General features: G+C 44.3%; 2 protein-coding genes across 4 annotated transcripts; both read left to right on the top strand.

Annotated features, from left to right (window-relative positions):
- Nucleotides 1-9,510: 9,510 nt before the first annotated feature.
- Nucleotides 9,511-19,440, top strand: PRELID3B (PRELI domain containing 3B). 3 transcript variants are annotated; one of them, XR_003514058.1, is made up of 7 exons: nt 9,544-9,747; nt 13,772-13,940; nt 15,057-15,146; nt 15,701-15,771; nt 15,884-15,986; nt 16,779-16,906; nt 17,476-19,440. XR_003514058.1 is itself a non-coding variant. In XM_027559041.1 (6 exons), exons 1-6 carry the CDS (start codon nt 9,716-9,718, stop codon nt 17,593-17,595), a joined length of 585 nt encoding a protein of 194 aa, XP_027414842.1. In that variant the 5' UTR covers nt 9,511-9,715; the 3' UTR covers nt 17,596-19,440. The 3 variants fall into 3 exon arrangements, 2 of the variants coding, with proteins under 2 accessions (XP_027414842.1, XP_027414843.1); XM_027559041.1 differs by lacking the exon at nt 16,779-16,906 and having other exon boundaries at nt 9,511-9,747; XM_027559042.1 differs by lacking the exons at nt 9,544-9,747; nt 16,779-16,906 and adding an exon at nt 10,048-10,138.
- Nucleotides 19,441-19,870: 430 nt separating this feature from the next.
- Nucleotides 19,871-23,556, top strand: ATP5F1E (ATP synthase F1 subunit epsilon). The gene is made up of 3 exons (XM_027559043.1): nt 19,871-20,155; nt 21,856-21,982; nt 23,399-23,556. The coding sequence occupies exons 1-2, from the start codon at nt 20,124-20,126 to the stop codon at nt 21,977-21,979; spliced, it is 156 nt and encodes a 51-aa protein (XP_027414844.1). The 5' UTR covers nt 19,871-20,123; the 3' UTR covers nt 21,980-21,982; nt 23,399-23,556.
- Nucleotides 23,557-24,560: the final 1,004 nt, after the last annotated feature.

The raw sequence follows: 24,560 nt of genomic DNA, 5'->3' as shown, positions 1-24,560 counted from the left end.
AGATCATGCTCCCGCAACTGACCCATCATAGAGCACTGGGGAGCACTGCTCAGACTCAGGCACCTGCTGGTTCTCTCCCAGTTCCCTTGTGTTCTTTCCAGCTTTTTGCCTTCATACTGTGCCTTGCAAGTTCCAAATTCTTGTAATTACCCAACTTCATAAAGCTGTCAACACTGTTACTGACATCCATTAATACAAGGGGCTTCCCTGGTGGCTCAGAGAGTAAAGCGTCTGGCTGCAATGTGGGAGACCCAAGTTCAATTCCCCAGGAAGGAAATGGCAACCCACTCCAGTACTCTTGCCTGGAAAATTCCAAGGACAGGGGAGACATTAATACATGAGGCATAGTGTCACCAAGGCAAGGGCTTGGCTTGCTTTCCATTAATTCTTCTATTCATTCAACCAATGCTTATTCAGCAGCTACTGTGTGCCTAGCACTGTGGGTAGGCACTGGGGACTTGGCTGTCAACAAGACAGACCACCTCTCTGGACTGTTCCATCTGTCCAAGTGGGTCCCTTGGAACTAAGAAGATCAAAACCCTGGTTCTTATAGGCTGCCAAGTCCCTCTGAGCCTAAATGCTGAGGTCTGGTTTGCCTCATAATCTAGAATACTATGAGTTTATCCTCCATAGAAAGATCTCTTGGCAAATTTCCCACATCATGCCGGAGCATCCAGATGTGAATAGACCCATTTTCTCAGTGGAGAAGCTCACATGAAGATAGGAAGGATACACTGTTTTGCTTTGTTTGGGAGGAGGCATGAGAACACAGTGTGGGAAGGGAAGCTGACATCTCGGTGCACTGTCTCTTCCTAGAGGTTTTCCAACCTGATGCCGGGGGCAGCAGGCTGAGCCCACACACTGCCAGGGAGGATGACCACCCAGTATCCTGGTTTCCATCTTGGCTGCCAATAATCCAACTTTGTTTTCCTTTCACTAACCAATTGAATCACCTAGTTTAAGGATCGTGTCAACATGAAAGCAACTGACTCCCACAGGTACCGGTTAGTATTCCTGATTCAGGGCCTTGGAAAAGAATCATCAAATAACTCCTCCTGGACCCATATTCCAGAACCTTCTACCCACATGCTGTGAAGCACCTCAGTGTGGCCCACAGTATCATGTGGTCCTTCTGTACTAGGGAGTTGAGTCTTGATGATAAAGTTATGTTTTTGTTTTTTTTTTTCAAAAGACCCAGGGACTTCCCTAGAGGTCCAGTGGTTAAGAATCCAACTTGCAATGCAGGGGATGCAGGTTCAATCCCTGGTCAGGGAACAAAGATCCACATGCTATAGAGTGACTGAGCCTGCACACCACAACTAGAGAGTCCATGTGAGACAACAAAAGATGCCACATGACATGAGGAAGATCTCATATGCCACAACTAGGACCCAACACAGTCAAATAAATAAATCTTGAAAAAAAGATCCACATCAGTCATTTCAAGATGTTTCATGACAATCCACTGACTTTCCTCTCATACTTCTGTGCTTGTTTTTCACACAATTTCTTGAGCATACATAAGATGTCACCTTTCTGCAGAAGGGACCTCTCAGGAAGACCATAAGAGCTGGCTCTACCCAAAATTCTGTGAATAGAATCCAGCCAATATTTATTGGACTTCCACTTATGTTCAGAACATTATAACACACCCACCTCCTCACCAAATGAACAGCAGTCACCAAGCAGGTCAGATTCTGGGATTTCACACCATCCAGCTCTGGGTGGCTGATCTTGCCACCTCCAACCTGGGAAACAAGGCAAGTACGTTGCACAAGTTCTGTGTTGAGTCGCCCCCTTGCCCTGCCCCCTTGGTCCCCACAACACAATCCGGTGAGAGGACAAGGCTGGCCAGTGGAAGGCACGTGTGATGGAAAAGGCACTGCCAACTCTTTTCTGGCTGTAAAGCAGGGAAAAGTCCCTACCTCCTTTCTTTACAAGATGTCACACTGACCAATGAGAGGATGTATGGGATGGCTCGAGCTGCCTTGGAGAAAGGCAAGGTATTTATTCAACCTAGAATTCTGCCCAAACACTCGTTACTGAATGGGTTGGACCCCAAAGGGTTGAAAGAGGTGTCAGCTTGATCCTTTGAAACTGTAGTCAGCTGGATCTCTTTCAGGAAGAGTATCGTGGCAGTAATTGCTTGCTCCCTCGGTGTTCATGCTGTCAACCACTGAAATGTTAGATCCAAAAGGTCATCCAGATAAAGTCAAGAGAGAATAGGCCACACAAAAAGAAGCTCTCTGAATCCCGGGGCCAGTATGTGGCTGCATTTGTAATTCCGTTTCCAAGGTCCCCTGTGGATGAGGAAAGGGAGTCCTGAACAAGGACCCTCTGCTTCTGACTTGCTTGGTCCATATGCCTCCAGCAAAGGTGAAGTGAAGTGTTAGTCGTTCAGTGGTATCCAACTCTGTAGCCTGCCAGGCTCCTCTGTCCATGGAATTCTCTAGGCAAGGGTACTGGAGTGGATCGCCATTCCCTTCCCAATCCAAAGATCGAACCCAGGTCTTCCACACTGCAGGGGAGTTCTTTACTGTCTGAGCCACCAGGGAAGCCCACCAGCAAAGAGGAAGAACTAATTTGCCTCCAGCAAAATGGAAGAGACTGCCAAGTTCGACAGCCAGCAAAGAAAACGCTCAGTCCTCTTTTTATTTTTTTAAATTGAGGTATAGCTGACCCCTTTTTTGTAAATCTAGTGACTCTTCTCACTAAGAGGTTGGATCTCAGTGCAGACTGTCACCCCCCACTCTTTAAAAGAATTTATTTATTTATTTTTGGCTGCACTGGATCTTCATTGCTTCTCACAGGCTTTCTCTAGTTGTAGCAAGCGTGGGCTACTCTCTGGTTGCAGTGCTCAGGTTTCTCATTGCAGTGGCTTCTCTTGCTGCAGAGTTTGGGCTCTAGGGCACACAGGCTCAGTAGCTATGGTGCACGGCCTTAGTTGCTCTGCAGCATTTGAGATCTTCCTGAAGCAGGGATCGAACCTGTGTCCCCTGTACTGGCAGGCAGGTTCTTAACCACTGGACCACCAGGAAAGTCCCACCCCCACCTCTTGATGGCACAGAGCTGAGTTATGTTGGCCATGGTCTTGCCATGTTGACCATGATCACCAAACAGCAGGTCATGGTCTGGGTGACTTCAAATAAGAATGTCCTTTATAAGAGACAAGAAAAATGGATAACACAGACCCTACCTACATGGAGGTAGACACTGCTATGAAACTTCTCTGGTCTTCAGACACTTGGCAATCAGTCAGGGCACCTCCTTCCACCTCTCCATCTCCTGATATGGTCGCAGGAACCAAAGTCCATTAAATGACCATGAAAGAAAGGTTGTTACAACTGTTTATCTCAGAGACATATATGATGGTGACATTTTTATTATCACAGGAAGGATTTCTGGCCAGGTCTATATGTCTTTGTGTGAGTGTAAGGGAGTCTTTTCAGAGTTAAAGCTTTCAGCATAGAAAGGGAGTGAAGCTAATTTCGACATGGACTGCCCAGTTATGGGAAGATGGCTCATAAGACAAATTGATTTAGCTTGAAGAAATTATCCTTAATTTCTCAGGATGAGGAATTACTGGAATAGTCGAAGTCCTCCCAGGAGAAGGGATTCATTTCTTACGATAGGAACTTAGGGATAACTTGGTTAGGTACTTAGGTAAACAGAGAGTGGTGGCCAGGGGGAGGGAGAATCATATAGATAGGAAGCTCTGGACCCAAAATCTGCAATTACTAATGGGAGCAAAATTGAATTGGACTCAAGATACTTGTTGAATGAAAAGTAATGACAGATTCCTGAGATGAGGAAATGCCCTTCGTAGAGTCAAGCAGGTGGTCTCTGGGGTCTCCACAGGCCTCTGGGTCCCTCCCACTTTCTGGCCTCTCCTTCCTGGCCAGTGAAATCCCCAGGGAGCAGAGGCCATGGGATGGTGAAGTCCTGGGCTTGTTGTGCAGGTTGCTTCTCTCCCGCTTATTCCCTGGCCACACAGACCCTTCCTCTCCATTTGTAAAGGTGGTGGAAAGGTAAGAGTATGGCCTAGACATGCCTCAAACCCCTTCCCTTCCTTCCATCTCTGCTCCTACTCTTTCTCACCCAAACTACTGAATGCTTCTGCATTTTCCTCCTAAACCATCTCCCTGAGTGACCCCGAGAAGTCTCAGCTCTTGAGGTTTAAGGAAGCCCTCATTCTCAGCATCCATCTGGTATCCAGTCAACCCACTGAGTCCACTTACAGTCAACACCAATGCTTCATAGTAAAGAATGAACAGCAAAAACGTGTGGCTAGGACTTCATCCTGGAAAATGAGACAGACACACACAGGCACATGTATACATATGCATATATGAAGTGATACATATATATTTAACACATGTTTATATATTGTATGAGACACATACATGCATGATTTAGGTTAAAATTGTAACTCTGTGCAAATTCTTCTACATAAGATGAATCAAGGGCTGGTTTTTGTCATCATTTTCCCCACCAAACTGGAAAAAGTGCTACACAATATGTTTGAATTTCACAGCCCAATTACAGGGATGAAGATGTTTGCAGAAATATTCAAAGACTTGATTAGTTTTCCCATGGGTCCCTCCTACTCCTTAGCTATTCAAAGCATTGCCTTATGACACACTTTTACTTTAGGAACCATCTCTCATCAATTTTCTCTTCTCAGTTGTGAGCTGCCTTGATTCTACAGGAAGTCATCTACCAGTGGGTTCACCTGTGATGGAGGAGGTCTTGAGGGTCACCTGCACAAACCTGATAAAATCCTGCATCTTTCCTCAGAATTGCCACTTTACTGTCCAGCCATGAGTGGTGTGCCTTCAGCCATGGACAAGTACTGAGAGACTAAGCAGAAGACAGCTGGGCTCAACAGAGTCTAGGCTAGTGTTTTCAGAGGGTGCTAAGTTTCTAAGTGTTTGGCTCAGGAGCAAATACGTTCATGTTTGGATGATTCTTGCTACCCAGTATGGCCACTTTAAAGTAAGGACTTGAAAAATGAAAAGCTGGACAAGGAGGCCCTCTCGTCCCTCTAACACAGAGGTTGCTATGGTCTGAATGTTTGTGTCCCATTCCTCCACCCCCCCAAAAAAAATTCATGTTGAAACCCCAATGTGCTGACATTAGAAGGTGGAGCCTTTAGGAGGTCCCCAAATGAATGAGATTGATACAAAAGAGGCACGAGAGAGCACCCTTGCCCCCGTATACGCCAAGAGGCTGCAACAAGAACTCAGCAACCCAACCTTGCAGGCATCCTGATCTTAGACTTCCATGGCGCCTCCAGAGCTGCGAGAAATACATTTCTGTGGTTTATAAGCCAAGCAGCCTATGGTATTTTGTTATATCAGCCTGAACTAATATACACCACCTTGTACTTTACATTGCAGTTGTGGACACATATACACACACACACACACACACACACACACACACACCGTGATCTTAAGGTCTATATTAAATGCCAACAGCACAGAAGAAGAAACAAAGCATTGGGCAGTGCAGAGGAGAGGCAGACGGGGTGTGGACAGGGCACATTTGCAGCATCAAGACGGGAGCAAGACTCTTTAAAGCAAATAAGGGGAAAGTGCTTTCTGGGCAGAGAACACTGAGTACATAGTTCAAGGGTGTGGCCTGTGTGGCCTATTGAGGGACAGCTAGTAATCGCTATGGGGCTCAAGCGACCTGGCGGCTGGAAGGACACAGATGGATGGAGTCCAAGGAAGTAGACTAAGAGTCTGTTAGACGCAGCTCAGCAGGACACTACTGACACTTACACTGGCACTTTTTAGACTTGGGGAGGGTGGTGCTGTCTCTGTCCTGTGTCCTGCAGGGTGTTAGCAGCATCCCAGATGCCAGGAGCACCCCCCTCCCTCACTGTAACAACCAAAAAGGTCTCCAGACATTGTTACGTGTCTCCTGGAGAAAATCACCGCTGACCATGAACCGCTGCTGTAGCATCAGCTCCATGAGTGTGGGGAGGACCTAGAATAGGTGACCTGTGGTTATTCATTGAATAAAAAAATGAAAGGAGCACAGGCAAAAGGTTGGGAAGAAAATGTCTGAATGCAGAGAAATTAAGAGTATTAATGAGATTATCATGGTGCTAGTGCTAAAGAACCTGCCTGCCAATGCAGGAGATACATAGAGATGCAGGTTCAGTCTCTGGGTCAGGAAGATCCCCTGGAGGAAGGCATGGCAATCCAATCCAGTACTCTTGCCTGGAAAATGCCATAACCAGAGGAGCCTGGCAGGCTACAGTCCATGCGTCACAAAGAGTCAGACACGACTGAAGGGACTTAGCACAGCACGTATGCAATGAGATGACAAGACATTTTCAAGAGGAGGGGACACAAGTTGAAGAAGCTCTCAGTAAATTCAGAGACAGACATCACGGCTGAGAGGGTCAGAGGTCAAGGTGAGTTTGGAGTTTGAAGAGAACGGGTGAGAGTTGAAGAGCAGTTAAGAAGTTAGGGGGACTTCCCTGCCTTCCAGTAGTGGGGACTTCGCCATCCAGCACAGGGGGTGTAGGTTTGATCACTGGTTGGGGAGCTAAGATCCCATGTGCCTCTGGGCCATACAACTAATATGTAAAACAGAAACAATGTTGTAACAAGGTCCACATCAAAAAAAAAATCTTTTATAAAAAAGCAGCTTGGAAACTGACCCCAATGTGAGACACACCCACTCCTGGACTCTGTGAAAGATGGTGGGGAGCCCACAGACTTACTGTTTGGCTTTAATAGTTATGTGTTACATGAAAACCAGGAGAAAAAAGAAAACAATTTTCTAGTGATGGTAGTTACATAAAGTTTCATTTAAAGTGTATTTGTAAGAATGCTGGTATAAGAAACTTAATAATGGAACAGATGGTACGAAGACAGGGCACGTTGTGAAGATGGCATGAGAATGACTGAAGTCTGGGAATAAAAGGCGCTGGTGCCCAGCTGAAGTTGAGGCACGTGACTCCACCCACTTTTCCTGCGAGGTCTGTCTCTGAGCCCTACCTACAAAAGAACGAAGAGGGCTCTGCTGCCACCGGGGCTGGCTGCCGGCTGCCTCACTTCCCAGCCCCTGATCTGAGCCCAGGATGACAAGGCTCCACCCACCATCTCACAAGAAGAGCTATCTTCACAACCACGGGCCACTGTTCTGAACACCTAAGCCCTGCACCCCCGCTTTAAATGCCCTCTACTTTTTAAAAAAATTATTGAAATATAACTGATTTACAATGTTGTGTTAGTTTCTGGCATACAGCAGGGATTCAGCTGTACCTATATTCTTTTTCAGATTTTTTTTCCATTATAATTTATTATAAGAGGTTGACTATAGTTCCTGTGCTATACAAAAGCACCTTGTTGTTGATCTTCTAGCTATTTTCTGACTTGTGTTTTGGCTCAGCCAGGTGTGAAGCTTCTGGTTGGAAGGAATCCACCACCCCACCCCGGGCACAGGGAAGGGCACGAGGCTCTGGGCATTGTCACTCCAGTAATTAAGTGCCATAAGAGCAAGTCACCTACCGAACCTCCAGTCAAATTAATGACCTACTAATGACTTCCCTGTTTCTGTGAGAGGCACGGTAAGTGACACAAGGCTTTCTTGTTGTTCAGTCATCGTGACGTGTCCAACTCTTTGCGACCCCATGGACTGCAGCACACCAGGCTCCTCTGTCCACTGTCTCCCAGAGTTGGGTCAAATTCATCATGTCCATTGAGTCGGTTTCCTCTGTGTGTTTCTGAGCGAGTCTCCAGCAGATAACCTATGTAAAGGTCCAGCTCTCCAAGTCCAAGTCCAAGGCAGTGTTACTTCCACACAGAAGAGACCCTTGGACCTAGACTTCTAGTCTTCCTTTCGCACTCCCACCCCCATCACTCCAGCTTTAGTGAGTAAAATCGATAGACTGATAGAGGGATAGGAGGGTAGGCATCATTTAATTTTCACGACTCAAGGGGTAGAATAACCTTCTCTAAAATAAACAGAATAGGGATCCTGGATGGTGAACAGCTTCAGGGATCTCCAGGAATAGCAGAGACAGACTGTTCTGTGCTGATGGGTCCCAAACCAGTATTTTAAACACCCAGCGACATTAACTTTGCATCTTAATGGAGGCTGAGGCACTCTGAGCAGCCAATAAAGTGTTACCTCACCAAGACTTCCCTCTAAGTACTGTAGGTTTTGTTTTTAAAGTCCTGGGTACCACAAATTACACTTAGCAACTACCCAACCATATTATTTCCTTCCTGTCTAATGTAATTTTTCTGTTTCTTTATATAAAGGACCTCGGCTATTTTAAAAAATTATCCTCACTCCTAAATTAACCTGACTTTTGTTTTCAGCAATCGAATGAGCTAAGAACAAGAATGAGGCAGTGTTTCTAGCTTCTAAGAAACTAGATGTAAAAAATTTCCTACAGAGCCATCATTTAAAACGGCAAATTGTTCTATTAAGGGGTACAGGTTGTGGAGTGTGGTGGGGACCAGGAAGAAAGGACAAGCCACTGAAGGAGGCTCCTCTATGGATGAAACCGCATGGCATTCCTTCCCACCAGCTCACATCTTACTCAATCATTTATACAACAATGATTATGTAAGTGCAGTGGGATTGCTGGACAAGTCTGGCAAGGCCCTCCCCATTAGGAGCTCACAGTCTAGTGGAAGCCAAACAGGTAAACTAGACGATTCCAGTAATTCATTCATTCCACAAAGAATTTTCATTTTTTAATAGATAACCATTGAGTCTTTACCAAGAATCATTATTGAGCAAGACAGGCAAGATCCTTGCCCTCAAGGGCTTATGTTTGCGTGGAAGTTAAACAAACGATCATCTCAAAGACTGAGAAGTGCTAAGAAAAATACAACAGGCTATGTAACAGAGGATCTAAGGCTAGAGGAACTGCCAAGCTGATGGAGGGCGATGAAGTATAAGGGCTCTCTGGGCGGGGGAATGGGATGACACTTGAGCTGAGATCCATCCTTTAAGCCAGGGCCAGGAGGCTTTCCATCTCTTCCATGAGCACTCGAGCTTCCTAATCTCCTAACCTAACACCCTCCTTCCACTGGACACTAAATGTGCTGCCTGATGTTAGCGTCTCCGGGTCTACCTTGCGTATCTGCTCCCCGCCCAGGGGCAAAATCTCCGGAAGGCAGGTGAAATGGGATAGGAGATAGGAGGAAGCTCTTAATATGTGACCATGAACATTTGCTCAAACACACAGGCGCAGTCGGCGTAAGCGGCCGGACTGAACCAGTCAACAGGCCTCAGAACCCCAGGCAAGCACGGGCTGGGATGGGAAGAGGTGAGGCGACCTGCCTGTGAGCCGAAGAACCGGCTGGGCCGGGCCCAACTCTGCCCTGACGACAGCGCTCCTGCCTACGCCCTCGAGGGGGCGGGCCGTAAGCCCTGTGCCGCGCCTGCGCAGTACAACGCCCGCGCCTGCGGCCCCGAGCGCGGCCCTCGAACTGCGCCGGCGCGGTGCGACAGGCGCTAAGGGGCGGGGCTCCGTTGCGCCGCGCGCAAGGCTGGGGCAAAACCCGGGCCGGGATAGGGCGTGGGGCAGCGCGTCGGGACGTCCCTCGCGTCGGGCCCGACGGCGCGTGCGCACTGGATGGCCGGCTGGGCGGCTGAGGGGCGGGGCGGGGGCAAGAGTGGCCTCTTTGCCTCATTTGTGCCCTAACGCCGCCCGGACACCGTGCTGGCCGCCGACACCATGAAGATCTGGACTTCGGAGCACGTCTTTGAGTAAGTTTGGGGGTAGGAGCAGGTCGGCGGGGGTCACGGGGCAACTGGGGGTAGGAGGGTAGGTTGGGCCCGGAGTCGCGGCGAGGCTCCGGCGCACTTCAGGAAGCTTCTGGGCGTCGGGCCTAGTGTGGGGAGCTGGGCCCGAGCGCCTCGGAGCCCGGGGCGTGGGGTCCAAGGTCACGACCCTGGGGACACCCCAGAAATGGGCTCCCAGGGGACACGGCCGGACGGGAGGGGACTGGGGATGGGGCCCTTGCGGCCTTCCTCTGGGGGACGCCCCCTCGGGTGGCAGGGGCGGCGCCGAACACGAGGTCCTTGACAGCCCCGTAGGCCCGAGGATCCTGGAGAAAGGCGTGGACTGTCGAGATTCTGGTCGCCCCGCCACCTTCAGGTAGAGTTTCTTAACCTCGGAATGTGAATTTAGGGTGAGCTCAGGCGACCAGGAAGTGGAACTTCTTCCAGCAGCTTCGTGCCTTGAGGAATTGCAATTTATGGCCTTGGAATTGGAGTCCAAGGTACAGCCCTGACTCTGACAAGCTGTGTGACCTTGGGTTACCCATTTCCGTCGTCTGAGACATGGAAGATGACGGTGTTGTCAGGGCCTGACAGCACTGAGATGTCTCTGAGGCCATGTTTATTAACATCTCCTGGTTAGGGGGAAATGTTTACTAAGGAAAAAGGTCTTAAACCAGTTGGATGTTGAGAATTAAATTATTTGCTGCTTCTATGATTCATTGTGCAGAAGAACCATGCCTTGAATCCCCTGTATCGTTTTTGCCTGAACAAATTGTTGATCGATTATCTCATCACTGTTTATTGACTAATAATTTTTCCTCTCACCGGTTTGAAATGCTGCCTTCATCCTAAAACACTGCTGTAATTTATATTTTAATCCATGTCTGAGCTGTCTGCCCTATTTGACTGATCTTGCTATTGTTGCCACACTGTTTTAATTTTTATAGCTTTGGTAGTATGTTTTAGTGTAACCATTTGGTTTAAAAACAAAACGACTTTTCTGAAGGCAGTGTTAAAACATGTTGTAGACTGTTTACATTCTTATCAAATCAGACACATGCAGGAGTTCGCTGGATCCTAGAAAGCAGAGAATGTTAGAATCAGAGGGAAAGTTTCTTTTCTCCCTAATGTTTACTATTTTTTAGGGGGGAGACCCTAAATTTGTAGTCTTTTTAATATTCTTTAACCAGGTCACATTCTTCTACTCTGTTTGAACCATTAGGATCATGGGTGGTTTCTTCTTTGCAGTTTTCTTCTGGGTTTAAATGCTTAAGTTCTTTCCACTGTGTCTTATAACTTTCTTCCTTAACACTCTTCTCCCTAGGTTGTTCCCCACCCCTCCTCTTCACTCATTCTGCCCTTTTCTTTAATGTTTCCCTCTCTTTTTCCCCTTCAGTGTAAATGCTCAGTGAAATTCTGCTATTGGCCTTCTTGCATTTCATCAGAGATTCTTAATTTTTCTCTTGTTGCAGACTTCTCTGAAATTTGATGAAGGCTCTGAGACTCTGCTCCCAGAACATAGACATACTCACATAAATGCTCTGTATGTTCCGGGAGAAGCCCTGATTCTCCCCAGATAATCTGACTTCTTGATCAAGGTCCCAGCTGATACATACACATTTCCAGCAGCCAAATCTGTACCTAGGGCTCCAGCCTCTCTTGACCTTCAAATCCTTATTTTCAGGTTTCAGCAGCGTGTCTCTGCTCCAGTGTTCTGCGGGCTTTTCAAACTCAGCATCCTGAAAATGAAGTTGTTTATCTCCGCTCTCAAATTTTACACTTTTCCTATGTTTCCCATCTTAAGGATGTTACTAACCAACATCTAAGTCATCTTAGATGACTTTCTGTGTCTTTCCCATCTTTGAGTTGCCAGACTTCCTTCTGAGGCCTAGCATGTAGTTGGTATCTAGTTGAAGTCATTCATTGATTCTTACACCAAATATGAAAGCCCACTAGGCACCAGGCGCTGTTCTTTGGATCGATTCCACTTTGGTAAATAATCAAGACATCATTGCTGCCTCAGTGAACAGTGTTCCCACATTTTATAGGTGAAACAATTGGACAGTTCACCAGGCCAGCACCAGTTCCACTTATTGACTGCCCTTTGGCACAATCTTTGAATGTCTTGCAGTGTGAAGTCTTTTCACATGATTACATTAATTCAGTTAAAATGAATTTCTGGAAGATTGTTTATTGTCATATATATCCTTTGTGATTTTTGAGCTAGACGTGTTTTATAAAGCTAAGTCAACATCAGTGTTTTCAGGTTGGCCCAGAGAGGAGAGAAGTACTGAATTACAAATAACATACAACCATCCTGAAATCTTGCAATTGCTAATTTTTTTTAGAGGAGGTGAGGAAGAGAATAAGTTCCAGGAAGCCAGCTATCCAGAGTCTCTGACTAGATGGAGACAGGGATGGGCTCACTCATCTGATTCTCATTTTAGTTAGTTGCCTTGGTAACAGTCAGAGTGCTTGTCCCCTATCACTTCTTTTTGTGGGGATTGTTTAGATTTGTGAAATAGATTTGCTTGTATACCTGCACTTAATGCTGAATAAGGCTTGAGATTAAAAATACAATGGGATTCATTTCTGAATAGTATAGCAAAAATGAAAGCTTTAAGAGTAATGGTGGAATGGGAGGGAGGTTCAAGAGAGAGGAGCAGGTCTCTCCTCTCTCATATATCTGCAGGTATACCTATGGCTGATGTATGGCAGAAACCAGCACAATATTGTAAAGCAATTATCCTTCAATTAAAAGTAAATTAAAAAAAAAAAAAGGTTTTGGTTGTCCAGGGTTTTGCGAAGCGAGTGGGGTTGAGATTTTTCTTCTGTCCACAAAAAGTTATTAGGCTTAGTTCTCTGAAAAGTTAAAATAGATTAGTACCTACTTGTTTTGCTTTTAGAAAAATAAAAAGCCGTGCTGTGTCGTTTATCAGTAAGTGAAGTTTGAAACACCATCTCCAGATCTTGTCTTTCTTTCAGTGAAGATGTAGAATCAGTCACTTTTAATGCTCATTGTAATTAGTCAGAGGCTCACTTGAAAGGGGTATCTTTTGTATATTGTTCAGGTAAACTGTGAAGAGAACAAATGCACATTATGTTGTAAATCACCCAAGTACACGTGTTTTTCCAGTAATATAAAGATGCTGCAAGTTCCATGATGCTGTTGCCATCTTAATCCTTCATAAGCAAAGGCTGATGAAGAGAGACTATTAGAAAATGGCACATTGCTGCTGCTGCTGCTAAGTTGCTTCAGTCGTGTCCGACTCTGTGCAACCCCATAGACAGCAGCCCACCAGGCTCCCCCGTCCCTGGGATTCTCCAGGCAAGAACACTGGAGTGGGTTGCCAGTTCTTTCTCCAATGCATGAAAGTGAAAAGTGAAAGTGAAGTCGCTCAGTCGTGTCCGACTCTTAACGACCCCATGGACTGTAGCCCAACAGGCTCCTCCATCCATGGGATTTCCAGGCAAGAGTACTGGAGTGGGGTGCCATTGCCTTCTCCAAAATGGCACATTAGGAGTATCTTAAAAAAAAAACAGTATATTGAGTGACCTTTTCAAAACAGATGTCAGAACCACTCCTTGGAGGAAAGTAAAGAATAAAAAGATTGGCTGGAGGGGTCACAATTATTTATTACATTATTAGAGGCAAGTACATGTTTAATATGAATCAGTGATTCTTAGAAACAAAATTTATGTGTGAGAGGATACTGGTGAGTGGAAAATATGACTCAGGAAACTACTGGAGTGTTCTATAGGTTATTTTAACCTTGCAGGCATCAGCTGTGACACATAGCCTGTGTACTGAAAAAAAGACTGAAATCTGTACACGTCCATAATGTAGACTGAGTCCCCTGAAATCATCTTCCAGTCAGCATTTCAGAAAATAATCTTCCCTAGGTAAATTAAGTAAACTTTAAGTGTAAAGAATAATTTGATGAGTTATATAAATGGTTTAATTTATATGCATGTTGTTAAAGGTTTGATTTTTGATTCGTGTCTGCAGCCATCCATGGGAAACCGTTACAACAGCTGCAATGCAGAAATACCCAAATCCTATGAATCCGAGTGTGGTTGGAGTTGATGTACTGGACAGACACATAGATCCCTCTGGAAAGTTGCACAGCCATAGACTTCTCAGCACAGAGTGGGGACTGCCTTCCATTGTGAAGTCTGTAAGTGTGCCTTTGTTCCTGAAGCAGTGTGACTGCTGGAGAGAAGTTTTCTAGATCACATTATAATTTCAAATAGGTGGTGGGAGCCAATTTGGAATGTCATTTTTGCATCAGTTCAAATTGTATTATAATAAACTTGAGTTATGAGTGTATAATGAATTAGAAATATTATTACAGTCTTCATGAAGTCACCTGATAAAACCTTCTGAAGGAAGCCAGCTAATGCTCTGTGATCTGAAAGTTTTATTCTGCTTTTCCTACCTTGCCAACAGCTTGAGCTATGGCAGCTGGGATTTGGTGCTGGTGGTTAGTGGGCAGCTGCTGGGGTCATTGGTGCTGCGACGTTAAGTGAGGCATAATCTCAGTTTGCCGTGGCCATGTTTGTTCCAAGATCTGGTGCTTCTGCCTGTACATTGGAAAATGTAATTCTGTGCTCTTTCAAGGGAGCAGGTTTTAGGGATCCAGTCTATCATGATGGGAGAGAATCCTAGTATAAGTGGACCAAGTTATCTGTAGAAACCCTCTTCATAGAAGGTGGGCCCATGCAGAAAACGGAAGTACATGTTTTTCACCAGGAATGTGCTAACTGCTTCCTTTGTTCTAACTGCTGCACTAGATGATGAGGACAAAGAAGTGAGCAGGGTTGGGATGGGCTTGGGGTCAGCGTGAGAGTGCCCCTGCATGTGCTGTGTTACCTTCATTGTGAAGTGGCTGGTCTTCTGCCTGGAGAGCAGAGCCACCGCATCCTCCCCCTTGGACTGCACCAGGGAAGCCCTGACAGACACTCTGAAGCTCTCCTTTCTCTCCATCTATGTTTCCCGAATGTCAGGCTCACCGCTCCACGGCAACCTTGGCAGTTTCCGCATCCTGCCTTGTCCTGCATACGTTTTCAGCTGGCTGGTGGCTAAATTGTCTCTGCGGAAGGTTTTTGTGTCTAGGAGTCTCATCTTCTCCCTTAAGTGGTCCTCCTTTCTGATCTTTGTCTCATTCCTTGTGTTTTTTATGAAAACACATTTTTGGTTCAAAATACTAACACATCTTTACCTACAAATAAAACATTGATAACACTAGTTAAGAAATCCTCCTCTGATCACTAATTCCAAATGTTTTACTTAGATTATTGGTGCGGCAAGAACCAAAACATATGTGCAAGAACATTCTGTAGTGGATCCTGTAGAGAAAACAATGGAACTTAAATCTACAAATGTAAGTAACTACCTGGCTTAGTTTTTTCTTCTTTTGTGGTGGTGGTGGTGGTGGTTTAGTCACTAAGTCGTGTCCAACTCTTGCGACCCCATGGACCGTAGCCTGCCGGCTCCTCTGTCCATGGGATTCTCCAGGCAAGAATACTGGAGTGGGTTGCCACTCCCTCCTCCGTTCCCTCTTGTAGTTGATACACAAGTGGACGTACACTCTTCAGCCTGGTCTAAGAAATTCCTACTCAGATGCTGGACCGTCTCTGCCTGTTTGCAGCCTCAGTACTCTAATGAGCCTGCCTGTTACTTCTAGGAGATAGCATTCAATAAAATGAATTTGGAATCACTGTGTATTATTACTATTATGGTGCTTTTGTCAAATTTATTACTTTTTTAATAAAAAGTAAGCAATGAATATTGAAAAGTTCTATTTACATAGTAATATCAAAGTGGTTTATATGCTATTTTGCATATTTACCCAGCAAGATTTTGGTTTGTGAGTTAATTTAGGAAATGTTTTTAATCTTGATTCCCGACATTATTTGACTTTTTTTAATTCTGTAGATTTCATTTACAAATATGGTTTCAGTAGATGAGAGACTTATATACAAACCACATCCTCAAGACCCAGAAAAGTAAGTGAAAAGTATTTTAACAAGCTTATTTTACAATATATTTTTATTTTTCTTAAGTATGAAAAATGAAAATTAGGTCATCCTGAAGCTGTGCGAATGTGTTTTGTTCTAGAACTATTTTGACTCAAGAAGCCATAATTACTGTGAAAGGAGTCAGTCTTGGCAGTTACCTTGAAGGGCTGATGGCAAGTACGATATCATCAAATGCTAATAAAGTAAGTAAGGCTGCTCTCACTTAACGTGGGGGGGTGGGGTACAGGCTTGTGGGATCTTAGTTCCCCAGGTCCCCTGCAGTGGAAGCACAGAGTCTTAACCGCTGGGTCACCTGGGAAGTCCCTCCCGCTTGCTCTTCTTCCTGGGTCATTTCTTAGAAGAGCTGTCCTTGTGAGCTGTCTGAGCCACTGCAACATGACGCCATGTGGGCTGTTACTGGGTCTAGTGTGTCTGAGTTCACATTCCACCTGTAATTTCCACCTGTAACTCTGACCAGCTTTTCATCTTGGGCAGTTAACTAAGTGAGCCTTTCTCTACCTCAGTTTCCTATCTGTGAAGTGAAGATTAATTACCCACCTTACAGGGTTGGGTATGAAGAGTAAATGAGGTATCATGGGAAATCTGTGGCTGGGGGCCCAGCATTTGGGGGCAGGGGAAGGTGAAGATGTGTGTCACTGTTGAAAGCATAGATTCTCAGCCTGTTTCTCATTATCATCTCCCTTCACCCCCAGATCCACTGTAGATATTTTCTCCTAACTATCCCCACCCTGAGAAATTATTTAATGCCAAACATTATGTCTACAGATTCAGAGATATATGGGTCTGCGTCTGTGCTTTATATATTAAAAGAATGAGATTTTTCCCTACTACCCCCCAACTAATTTTTGCCCCATTGAAAATGTATGATTTAAAATAAAGTAAGTTTAGAGAAAGAGATGCCTAATGCACTGTTTTATAACATGTAATATCATTCAGCAGTCAAAAGATATTCATAGATGCCTTCTCTATGTCAGGCAGAGTGCTAGGCTAGACTGGGGAGACAGCGGGGAGCAAAACAAACGTGGTGCCTGCCCTCGTGGAACTAAGAGGAAGGCGACATTAATCATACAACACGGCATTAGGAAAGGAAAAGTACAGAAAGGTACGAGAGTGCTTCATGAGTGCTGAGTAAGTGGTGTTGCTGCTGAGTTCTGAGCGAGGGGTGGGTAGGCCGTGAGGGGTCTGCTAGGGAGTGGTCCAGGTGGATCAGCTGCACATGCAAAGGCCCCAAGGCCAGAAGCAGTCAGTGCTCCTCATTCTGTCCCTCAGGGAAGTACACAGAGTCCCACGAGAGAGGGGTTGGAGAGCAAGTTAGACCAGAGCCTCGGACAGCATTTTGGTATAAAATATGGACATAAAAAGAGAAATGGAGTTTGACCTCACCATCAGAAGGGGGACCATTCTAATCATAAAGTAAAACATGACTATCATTTAATTGTAGATTCTTTTTAGAACATCTTTTGCAAACAAAAACCAGTTTTAGATCAAGCCAGTTTCTCAAAGCATTTGATATTTGGTAAATAACGTTAAAGAAGAAAATACAAAGAGAAAAACTGTCCTAGTGAGGTTTAGTTACGCTTGTTCCACCCATTGTGACTTCCTGATGTGCTATTCATGCATGCCTTTGCCCTCACTTGGTTATTAGTAAACATACTGGATTTTTTTTTTAAGGGCCGAGAAGCAATGGAGTGGGTAATACATAAATTAAATGCTGAAATTGAGGAACTGACAGCTTCAGCAAGAGGAAGCATACGGACACCAATGGCGGCAGCAGCATTTGTGGAGAAATGATAATGGAAGTTGATAGATGGCACCCAGTTCCCCAGGTCTCTACAAGCTGGCAGTATATTTATTTGTTATTTAAAAAATACAACTCTATTTTAGGTAGAATTTTTTTTTTAAATAAGCTGAAGAAAAGCTATGTGACTTGATCAAACAGAGGTGCAGGGTTTCTAAATAAAAGGGATCAGCTGAAATTAGTATTGTCTGAAATGACTGATTTTGAGGATTCCAGTATTTATGCAAAATTTTAAGCTTTTTGAAAAGTATGCTTGGAAATTGGTATTGGCTGAGGAAACCTCCTTAAGGTAGAATTTTAAAGCTTTTCATGCATTGGAACTCTTACCTGGCTTTGGACCAACCCCAGAACCAAGCAGAGCCCCTTCTGCGTACGCAAGACTGCCCTGCTGCAGTAAACTTGGAGAGCTTCCATGAGGGAACTCACTGTTAAAGGAGGAACTATCGTTTTAAAAAGACATTAATTGTATGAAATAATTTGCTATAAACCACCATTAAAAATCACAATGCTTTAATTTCATACTCAGCATTTTTTGGAGTAAAAATTATCACGAAAGTAATAAATGACTCCAACAAAAGTACATTTTATTGTGTTATAAAGGGTACTGTACTGATTTGCCAAAGTTTTGTAACTTAGTAAAGGTATTACCTTCCTTGGATTTGTACTTTATGATTTAGTATGCTGTATCGTGGGCTGGTTATGTTAACTGAAGAAATAAAGTCATTACCAGAATTTTGCAGCACTCTTAAACTTAAACAGAAGAACAGCTGTTCACATCTTTTAGCATTTCACATTTGCTTAACTTAAATTGCCATGTGTCAAAATCACGGTTCTGTAATTGCTAAAGCATGATATGTCAGGTTATTTGAATATAATTACTTTGTGAAGTAATTATGACCACAAAACATCTTTGTTACATGAAGAGCTGTACATCATTTGAAATTACTCAAATGATGTCTTGATCTGAAGCATAAATCCCAGGGACTTAATGTTTTTAATAACACTGTGTCACTGCGGGGGATGGGGGTGGTGGAGAAGAAAAAAATAATAGGGTGGGAAAAAAAGACATTGGCCTAAAGCACCCTGTGAGCTGTTTTGCAGCTATTTATAGGAAATCCTTGCTTTGGATGAACAGTCCAATATGTGTATTTTGTAACAGGCAATTAATTATCAACCACTAAGTAAGAATATCTATGATCCTTGGAATTGTTGCGTACAGAGTACTGTTATTAAAAGGTGATGAGCTCTTGCCTTTATTTCACAGTACTTAATGTATAAACTTCTAGTCAGTTTTCCTACAAAAGAAACCAGTTAATATAGGTATATAAACCACAAAAATCATATACCAATTTAAAAATCAGTGTTTTTCTACTTAAAATACTGTTTAGCTTGAGGCTTCTTAGGACATTTGTAAAAGCACATTAAAGCCAATAAGGTTTTTTATTATTTTTATAACATTTTTTACAATTAGAATAGCATTTCAACTAAACAAAACATTGCTAAATATTGATATTTAATAAATTACCCTGTATAATTTCTGGAAATTATACTTGTTCTGGAAAGTGTCAGAATAGCCTAATGATAAAAAGATTTCTAAACAATGTTATCCTGACTTTTTTATTCTAATAATCTATAAATTTTCATTTTCCAGTGTAGTTACTTTTAGTAAAGTAGCTGGTAGTTAATGGCTTTTACCTGTTAAGCATTTGAGAGGACTGAAATACTGGTTTTCATGGGTTAGAATTAAGGCTCTCAGACTATGTAGCATATTTTTTAATATTAAAGGTGGATCTTAATTTAAAAACTTCCTGTTAATAAAAACTTCCTTTTAACTATGATGTTTTTCCTGATTATAATTTCTTTCTAATAACTGCAAGGAGTAAAAGTGTTTTATCCTTGTAAGAATTCGCCTAATGCCACGTGCTGGAGCCGGCTCAGCGCCCAAGATCTAGATTCTAGGTTGGATGCGCAGCGCCTCGGCCCTCCCTTCCTCCGATGTCCGGTCTGCTCCCCTGGCCGGGCTCTGCTGCCTGGTCTGGTTACCCACCCTGGGCTGGCCTGAAACCCCAGAACTGTCGAGGGTCGGCTTGCCATGGTTAACTGTTAACTCGGGACGGTAGTGCTGGCGCGTCGTCAAGGTCCGGACCCGGCCGTCGGGTCCCGGGGCGGGAAAGGGGTGGCGCGCCCAGAACACGGGCCTCGACGCAGTTCAAAGTCCCGCGCTACCGGAGCCAGGCGGTCACGCCTCCCCTCTAGCCCCGGCAAGGCTACTACGGAAACCCGCGAGGCACACCTGCACTGGCAACCGCGGCACGGGTCGCGCGCCCCTATTGGCTCACGGCGCGGGGAGCATTCTGCGACGAGGCGGTGAGGCCGTCCGGGAAGGCGGGGCGGGACTGGCAGCCTCGGAGCCCCGCCCCTTCCGCTTCTCAGACCTGACCTTCCGGCAGCCGGGCCGCGCGCCGAGCCGACATTGACAGGTCTTCGCGATTCGGCCCGACGCGCCCCCTCTCGCGACATCATGGTGGCGTACTGGCGACAGGCTGGACTCAGGTAGGGCCAGGCCTCGGGAAAGGCGGACCTCTGGGGCACGGGGAGGTACGGGGCGGCCCGGGGTCGGAGGTCACGCCGGGCGCTTCGCGGATGGGGGTCGGCACGGCGAGTGAGGTCCCAAGATGGCGGCCTGCAGACGCTGGGCCAGGGTCACGGCCGCCGGGGCCCGAGCACCTGCCGGCACCTGCCGAGTGTCACCGAGCACCTGCGTGCTCCCAGGAGCGCCCTCGACAAGTGCCATGTCTTCTCAAGGACGGCGCTTTTCACCCGCGCGGCCTTTGGCCTTTGAATTGGACTCAGTTGAGGTTCTGGAAGTAACAGAGCTCGAGAGAGCGGAGGGGTTCTCTGGGTGTAACCACGGTCACCGTAGCTGTTTCTTTCTAGCATCATTAAAAATTAACTCCTGTTGTCAGGTTTATTGGTAAAACGGGTGAAAGCCCTTGATAAGGTGTAAAGAGCTCTGCCACAGGTGAGTGGTGGCTCCTGGGAAGCCAGAATATGGAACACACTGGAGGCCACGGCTTCTGGTGAGATGGAGAAACCGTGGATCTAGGTGTCACACCTGGTTTCTTTGCCCGTACACCCGATTGAGCTGCTCACCTGGCTCAGGTTAACACACCTTGTTACTTGACTAGATTAAGTAGCACCTCCTAATGGTGACCTGTGGGTATATGACTGGGCAACCCAAGAGTTTGCTGATTTTCAAGGTCGAGGTAGAGTTCTGTAGGATTGGAGGCATGATGGTCCCCCTCAGAGGCAGCACCTACCACGTGATAGGTGGGGCAGACCTGCTCACCTCACTTGGTCTTTCATCCTCCCAGCCACCAGTGGGACAAATATTGTTATCCTTCTGCTTTGTGCTGTTGTTTTTACAGGTGAGCAAATTAGACAAAAAGATGCAAAGGTCACCAATTCCTAGGAGTGGAAGCAAGAATCTGAACTCCTATCTCTGGTCCCCCAAAAAACAAACCTGAAAATATGAGAAAATAGTCAGCAGCAAACTCCCCTTCCTGTTTTCAAAGAGTGTTAAAAGTGAGCTTACATCTCCTGGAAAATAAGGTGTTGATGGGAGTCCCACGTAGCAAACAGGAAGCAGGCTGTCAGATATTTTGCTCGAATTGATGATGTTCTCTAAGGGCTTCTCAGTTTAACTTAGAAACTTTGATTGGGAAGTTATTTTCAATGGCATACCTGTGAATCAGAATCCAGTATTCTGAGGAAAACCTTTAAATAATCAGAAGTAGAGCTCTTTTCATTCAAAATAGGTGTGTTTTTTTCCTCTTTTAATTATGTATGCTTTATCTTGTAAGAATAATAAAAGACAAAATGTTGAAATCAAATGGGAAAAAGTACAGTCATGTTATACCCTTTGTTAACATTTAGGACTGTGCTGTGGGTTTTTCCCTCTAATAAATCTATGCATCTTTTAGTTCAAATTCATATGTATTGAAGAGAAAACAGTGCAAAGAAAAATAAAAAATCTCCCATTCTAATACCAATGAAGGCTTTGATACATTTCTTTCTGGTCTTATTTCTCTTTGTATATATTCCTTTTGCGTCATTCATTTATTTTAAAGTTCAGTTCTACAATAATGTACAGTGAAACCAAAAGTATAGGCAGGAAAACAAAAGCACAGTCACACAACCAGTCTGGCTGGATCATTGATTATTAGCTTTCTTGCTCTCTCATTTCCTCCCAGCTACATCCGATACTCCCAGATCTGTGCAAAAGCAGTCAGAGATGCACTGAAGACTGAATTCAAAGCAAACGCCATGAAGACTTCTGGCAGCACCATAAAAATTGTGAAAGTGAAAAAGGAATAATCTGTAAGTTACTGATACATTTAGAAAAAGAGTTGCACCGTAAGTTTTTAGAAAGCTTTAAAAAATCGAATTTCAGCTCTCAAAAATAGCTGTCCATGTTTGGTCAGTTGGTACGTTTAGAGTTAGTGGGATGATAATTTGAGGCACACAGGTTGTAGAAGTCCCATGGTTTAATCAAAGAATGTCACTGGGAGGCCCTGACAAGCAGAAGTAATTGCCACATTGATTTTTAGTTCATTTAGCGAAGCTTAGGTAAAGAGCCATCGACCATCTTATTTTAATTAAACCTGTTTCATTTGTCTACACAAAATCAAATATTTGGAGGATAAACTCCCAACTTTATAATTGTTATTGGAGTTATGTAACTACTTCAGAAGCTTGAAAAATTACTCTTCTTTAAGAGTTTATTTTCCCCACATCTGCTAGTGTTCTCAAGCATAAGGGCTGCCAGTACAGGCAAGGGTCCTGATTTCTTATCAAGCATTAAAATCATCAAGACCCTGCAGTGAATACTGTTTTGCTAAATTTATTATGCTTTCAGAGTTTGGTTCATTTCACCTCTGATGTTGGCATTGCAAAGTAAGACAGTTTCGTACAGTTGATAAGTTCAAACTACTAAAGTGATTTGATCTCTAAACCACTTTTTTTGACATTATTATTTCAAAGATAAAGTGAGGCAAATTACCAGAGGGATGTTTTTCAGATTTAATTTTCTTGTTTTGCTTTAAAAAAAAATTTTCAGCAGTAGCCAGGAAATGTGATAAATATTAATCCTTTGGCAGCTTGTGGTTATGAGCAGTTTTACTTATTGGAACTGTCTCCCCTAAGCATTCTTCATTTTCATTTTAAATTAGTAAATATTTTATTACAAGTCTGGAGATGCAGTGTTTTGAATTGAGCCCTGTTTCTGTTGGGGCTCTCTGTCTAATCTCATCATTCTGAGGAATGAGACCTTTAGGTTGGGTTGTTTTTGTTTTAACAGTGAGCTAACTGAGAAAAATCACCCCACTTCTGCCTGCAGCATGGCTGATCGAAACCCTGCTTCGATTGCCCTCAACCTTGCGATGTCCTTGGGGCCAGGAAGTAGGGTTTGGCTCCAGTAAACAGCACAGTGACCACTGTCTATACCTTGTACAGGGAATGAGTCCCCACTGCCTCAACGTCTTCTAAAGACAGAGTGTTTCTTAACTGTGGGGAGAGTGTTTGGCTTTATTTAGCAAGGAAGTGCCTCTTTGGCTAGGGCCTCTCAGGTGAACCCACACTTTTTACATCTGAGAGCCAAGGTTTATCACCAGCCAAGTGAACTGAAGCCGCAATCGTATTATACAGCTTGTTGTAAGGAAGTTATTTCCCCTATTTGTGTTGGATTTTTAAGAAAACAAAAGGACTAGCAACTTGGATTTTCTCTTTTCCTTCTAGACCCTGAGTACAGCCTGAATGCTGCATGTTCAAGGTGAAGCTGTGGGCACATATTATAGCAGATTGGAAACCATCTCCCTTCATGGAAAAAAAACAAAATAATACCTGTCTTGTTCATAGATTGACAATGCCAGTGAATTAAAGTACAGTTCACTCTAGCTGTTGATTTTTGATTTCTGTCAGACTTCTTCTTTATGGGAGCCATCTGCACGGCTGCAGGAATATGATAAAAGGAGAACAGAGACTTCTGTCCATCCAGTGGTTAGCACTCCAAGCTGCAGGGGGCATGGGTTCAATCCCTGGTTGGGGAACAAAGATCCCACAGCCGCCAAAAAAAAAAAAAACCCAAAAAGTTAAAGGAAGAAGAGATGTCATATCTAGTGACCAAAGGGATCCAGGAGACATTTTGAAAATGTCTCAAAATAGTGCTCTTTTTCATGACATAAATTGACAGAATTGGGCTCTGTCATCAAAGCTGTCTTACTCCTTATCTTCAAATTGCAGACATCATGTCAGAGCTAGTGGCCAGGGGTGGGGGAGGGGAAGTGGGTTGTCTGCTGGCCTCATCCTCCTTTGCAGGCACCTGTCGTATCCACGTGGTGCCACTTAGCCAGTAGACTAAGTGAGAATGATTATTAAAACATAGATTAGGAAACAAAATACTAAATTGTGGTATTCATTTCTTATCATGCACTTAAAACCTATAGAGGAGTACTTTTAATGTTGAAATTATCAAGCACAAAATATCTTTTACTTTGTCTTATAAATGAACTTTTATTTCCTGGGAGTGTTTCTCATAGGAAACTAGACAAAACCACTCATTAACTTGCTTACAGAGTTGATGGCTGAGCTGACATGAAAATCTAAGGCTCTGGACTGCAGGTCTCAGGCGTGCTTAGGACAGCCGTCCAGTGTACTTTTTGGGGTAATTCATTTACCCTTTAAATACTTAGAGATAAGAATTTTTGCAAGTGCAGTGTTTCTCTTTCTTTGAAACTTGAAAGCACTTGGCTAAATAAAATCCCACTGCAGAGTTAGAACTGCTTGATTGTTAACCACTTCTGGAGGATGGAGAAATACAGCTGGACAGGAAATTTTGAAACACTTCAGCTTCTGCCCCAGGAACGGCTCTCACCTTGATACTTAAGCTCACTATATAATT

Source organism: Bos indicus x Bos taurus, chromosome 13 (assembly GCF_003369695.1).
Source record: "Bos indicus x Bos taurus breed Angus x Brahman F1 hybrid chromosome 13, Bos_hybrid_MaternalHap_v2.0, whole genome shotgun sequence".
NCBI lineage: Eukaryota > Metazoa > Chordata > Mammalia > Artiodactyla > Bovidae > Bos > Bos indicus x Bos taurus.
The sequence above is the reverse complement of the archived record's forward strand: the minus strand, read 5'-3'. Positions and strand labels throughout refer to the sequence as shown.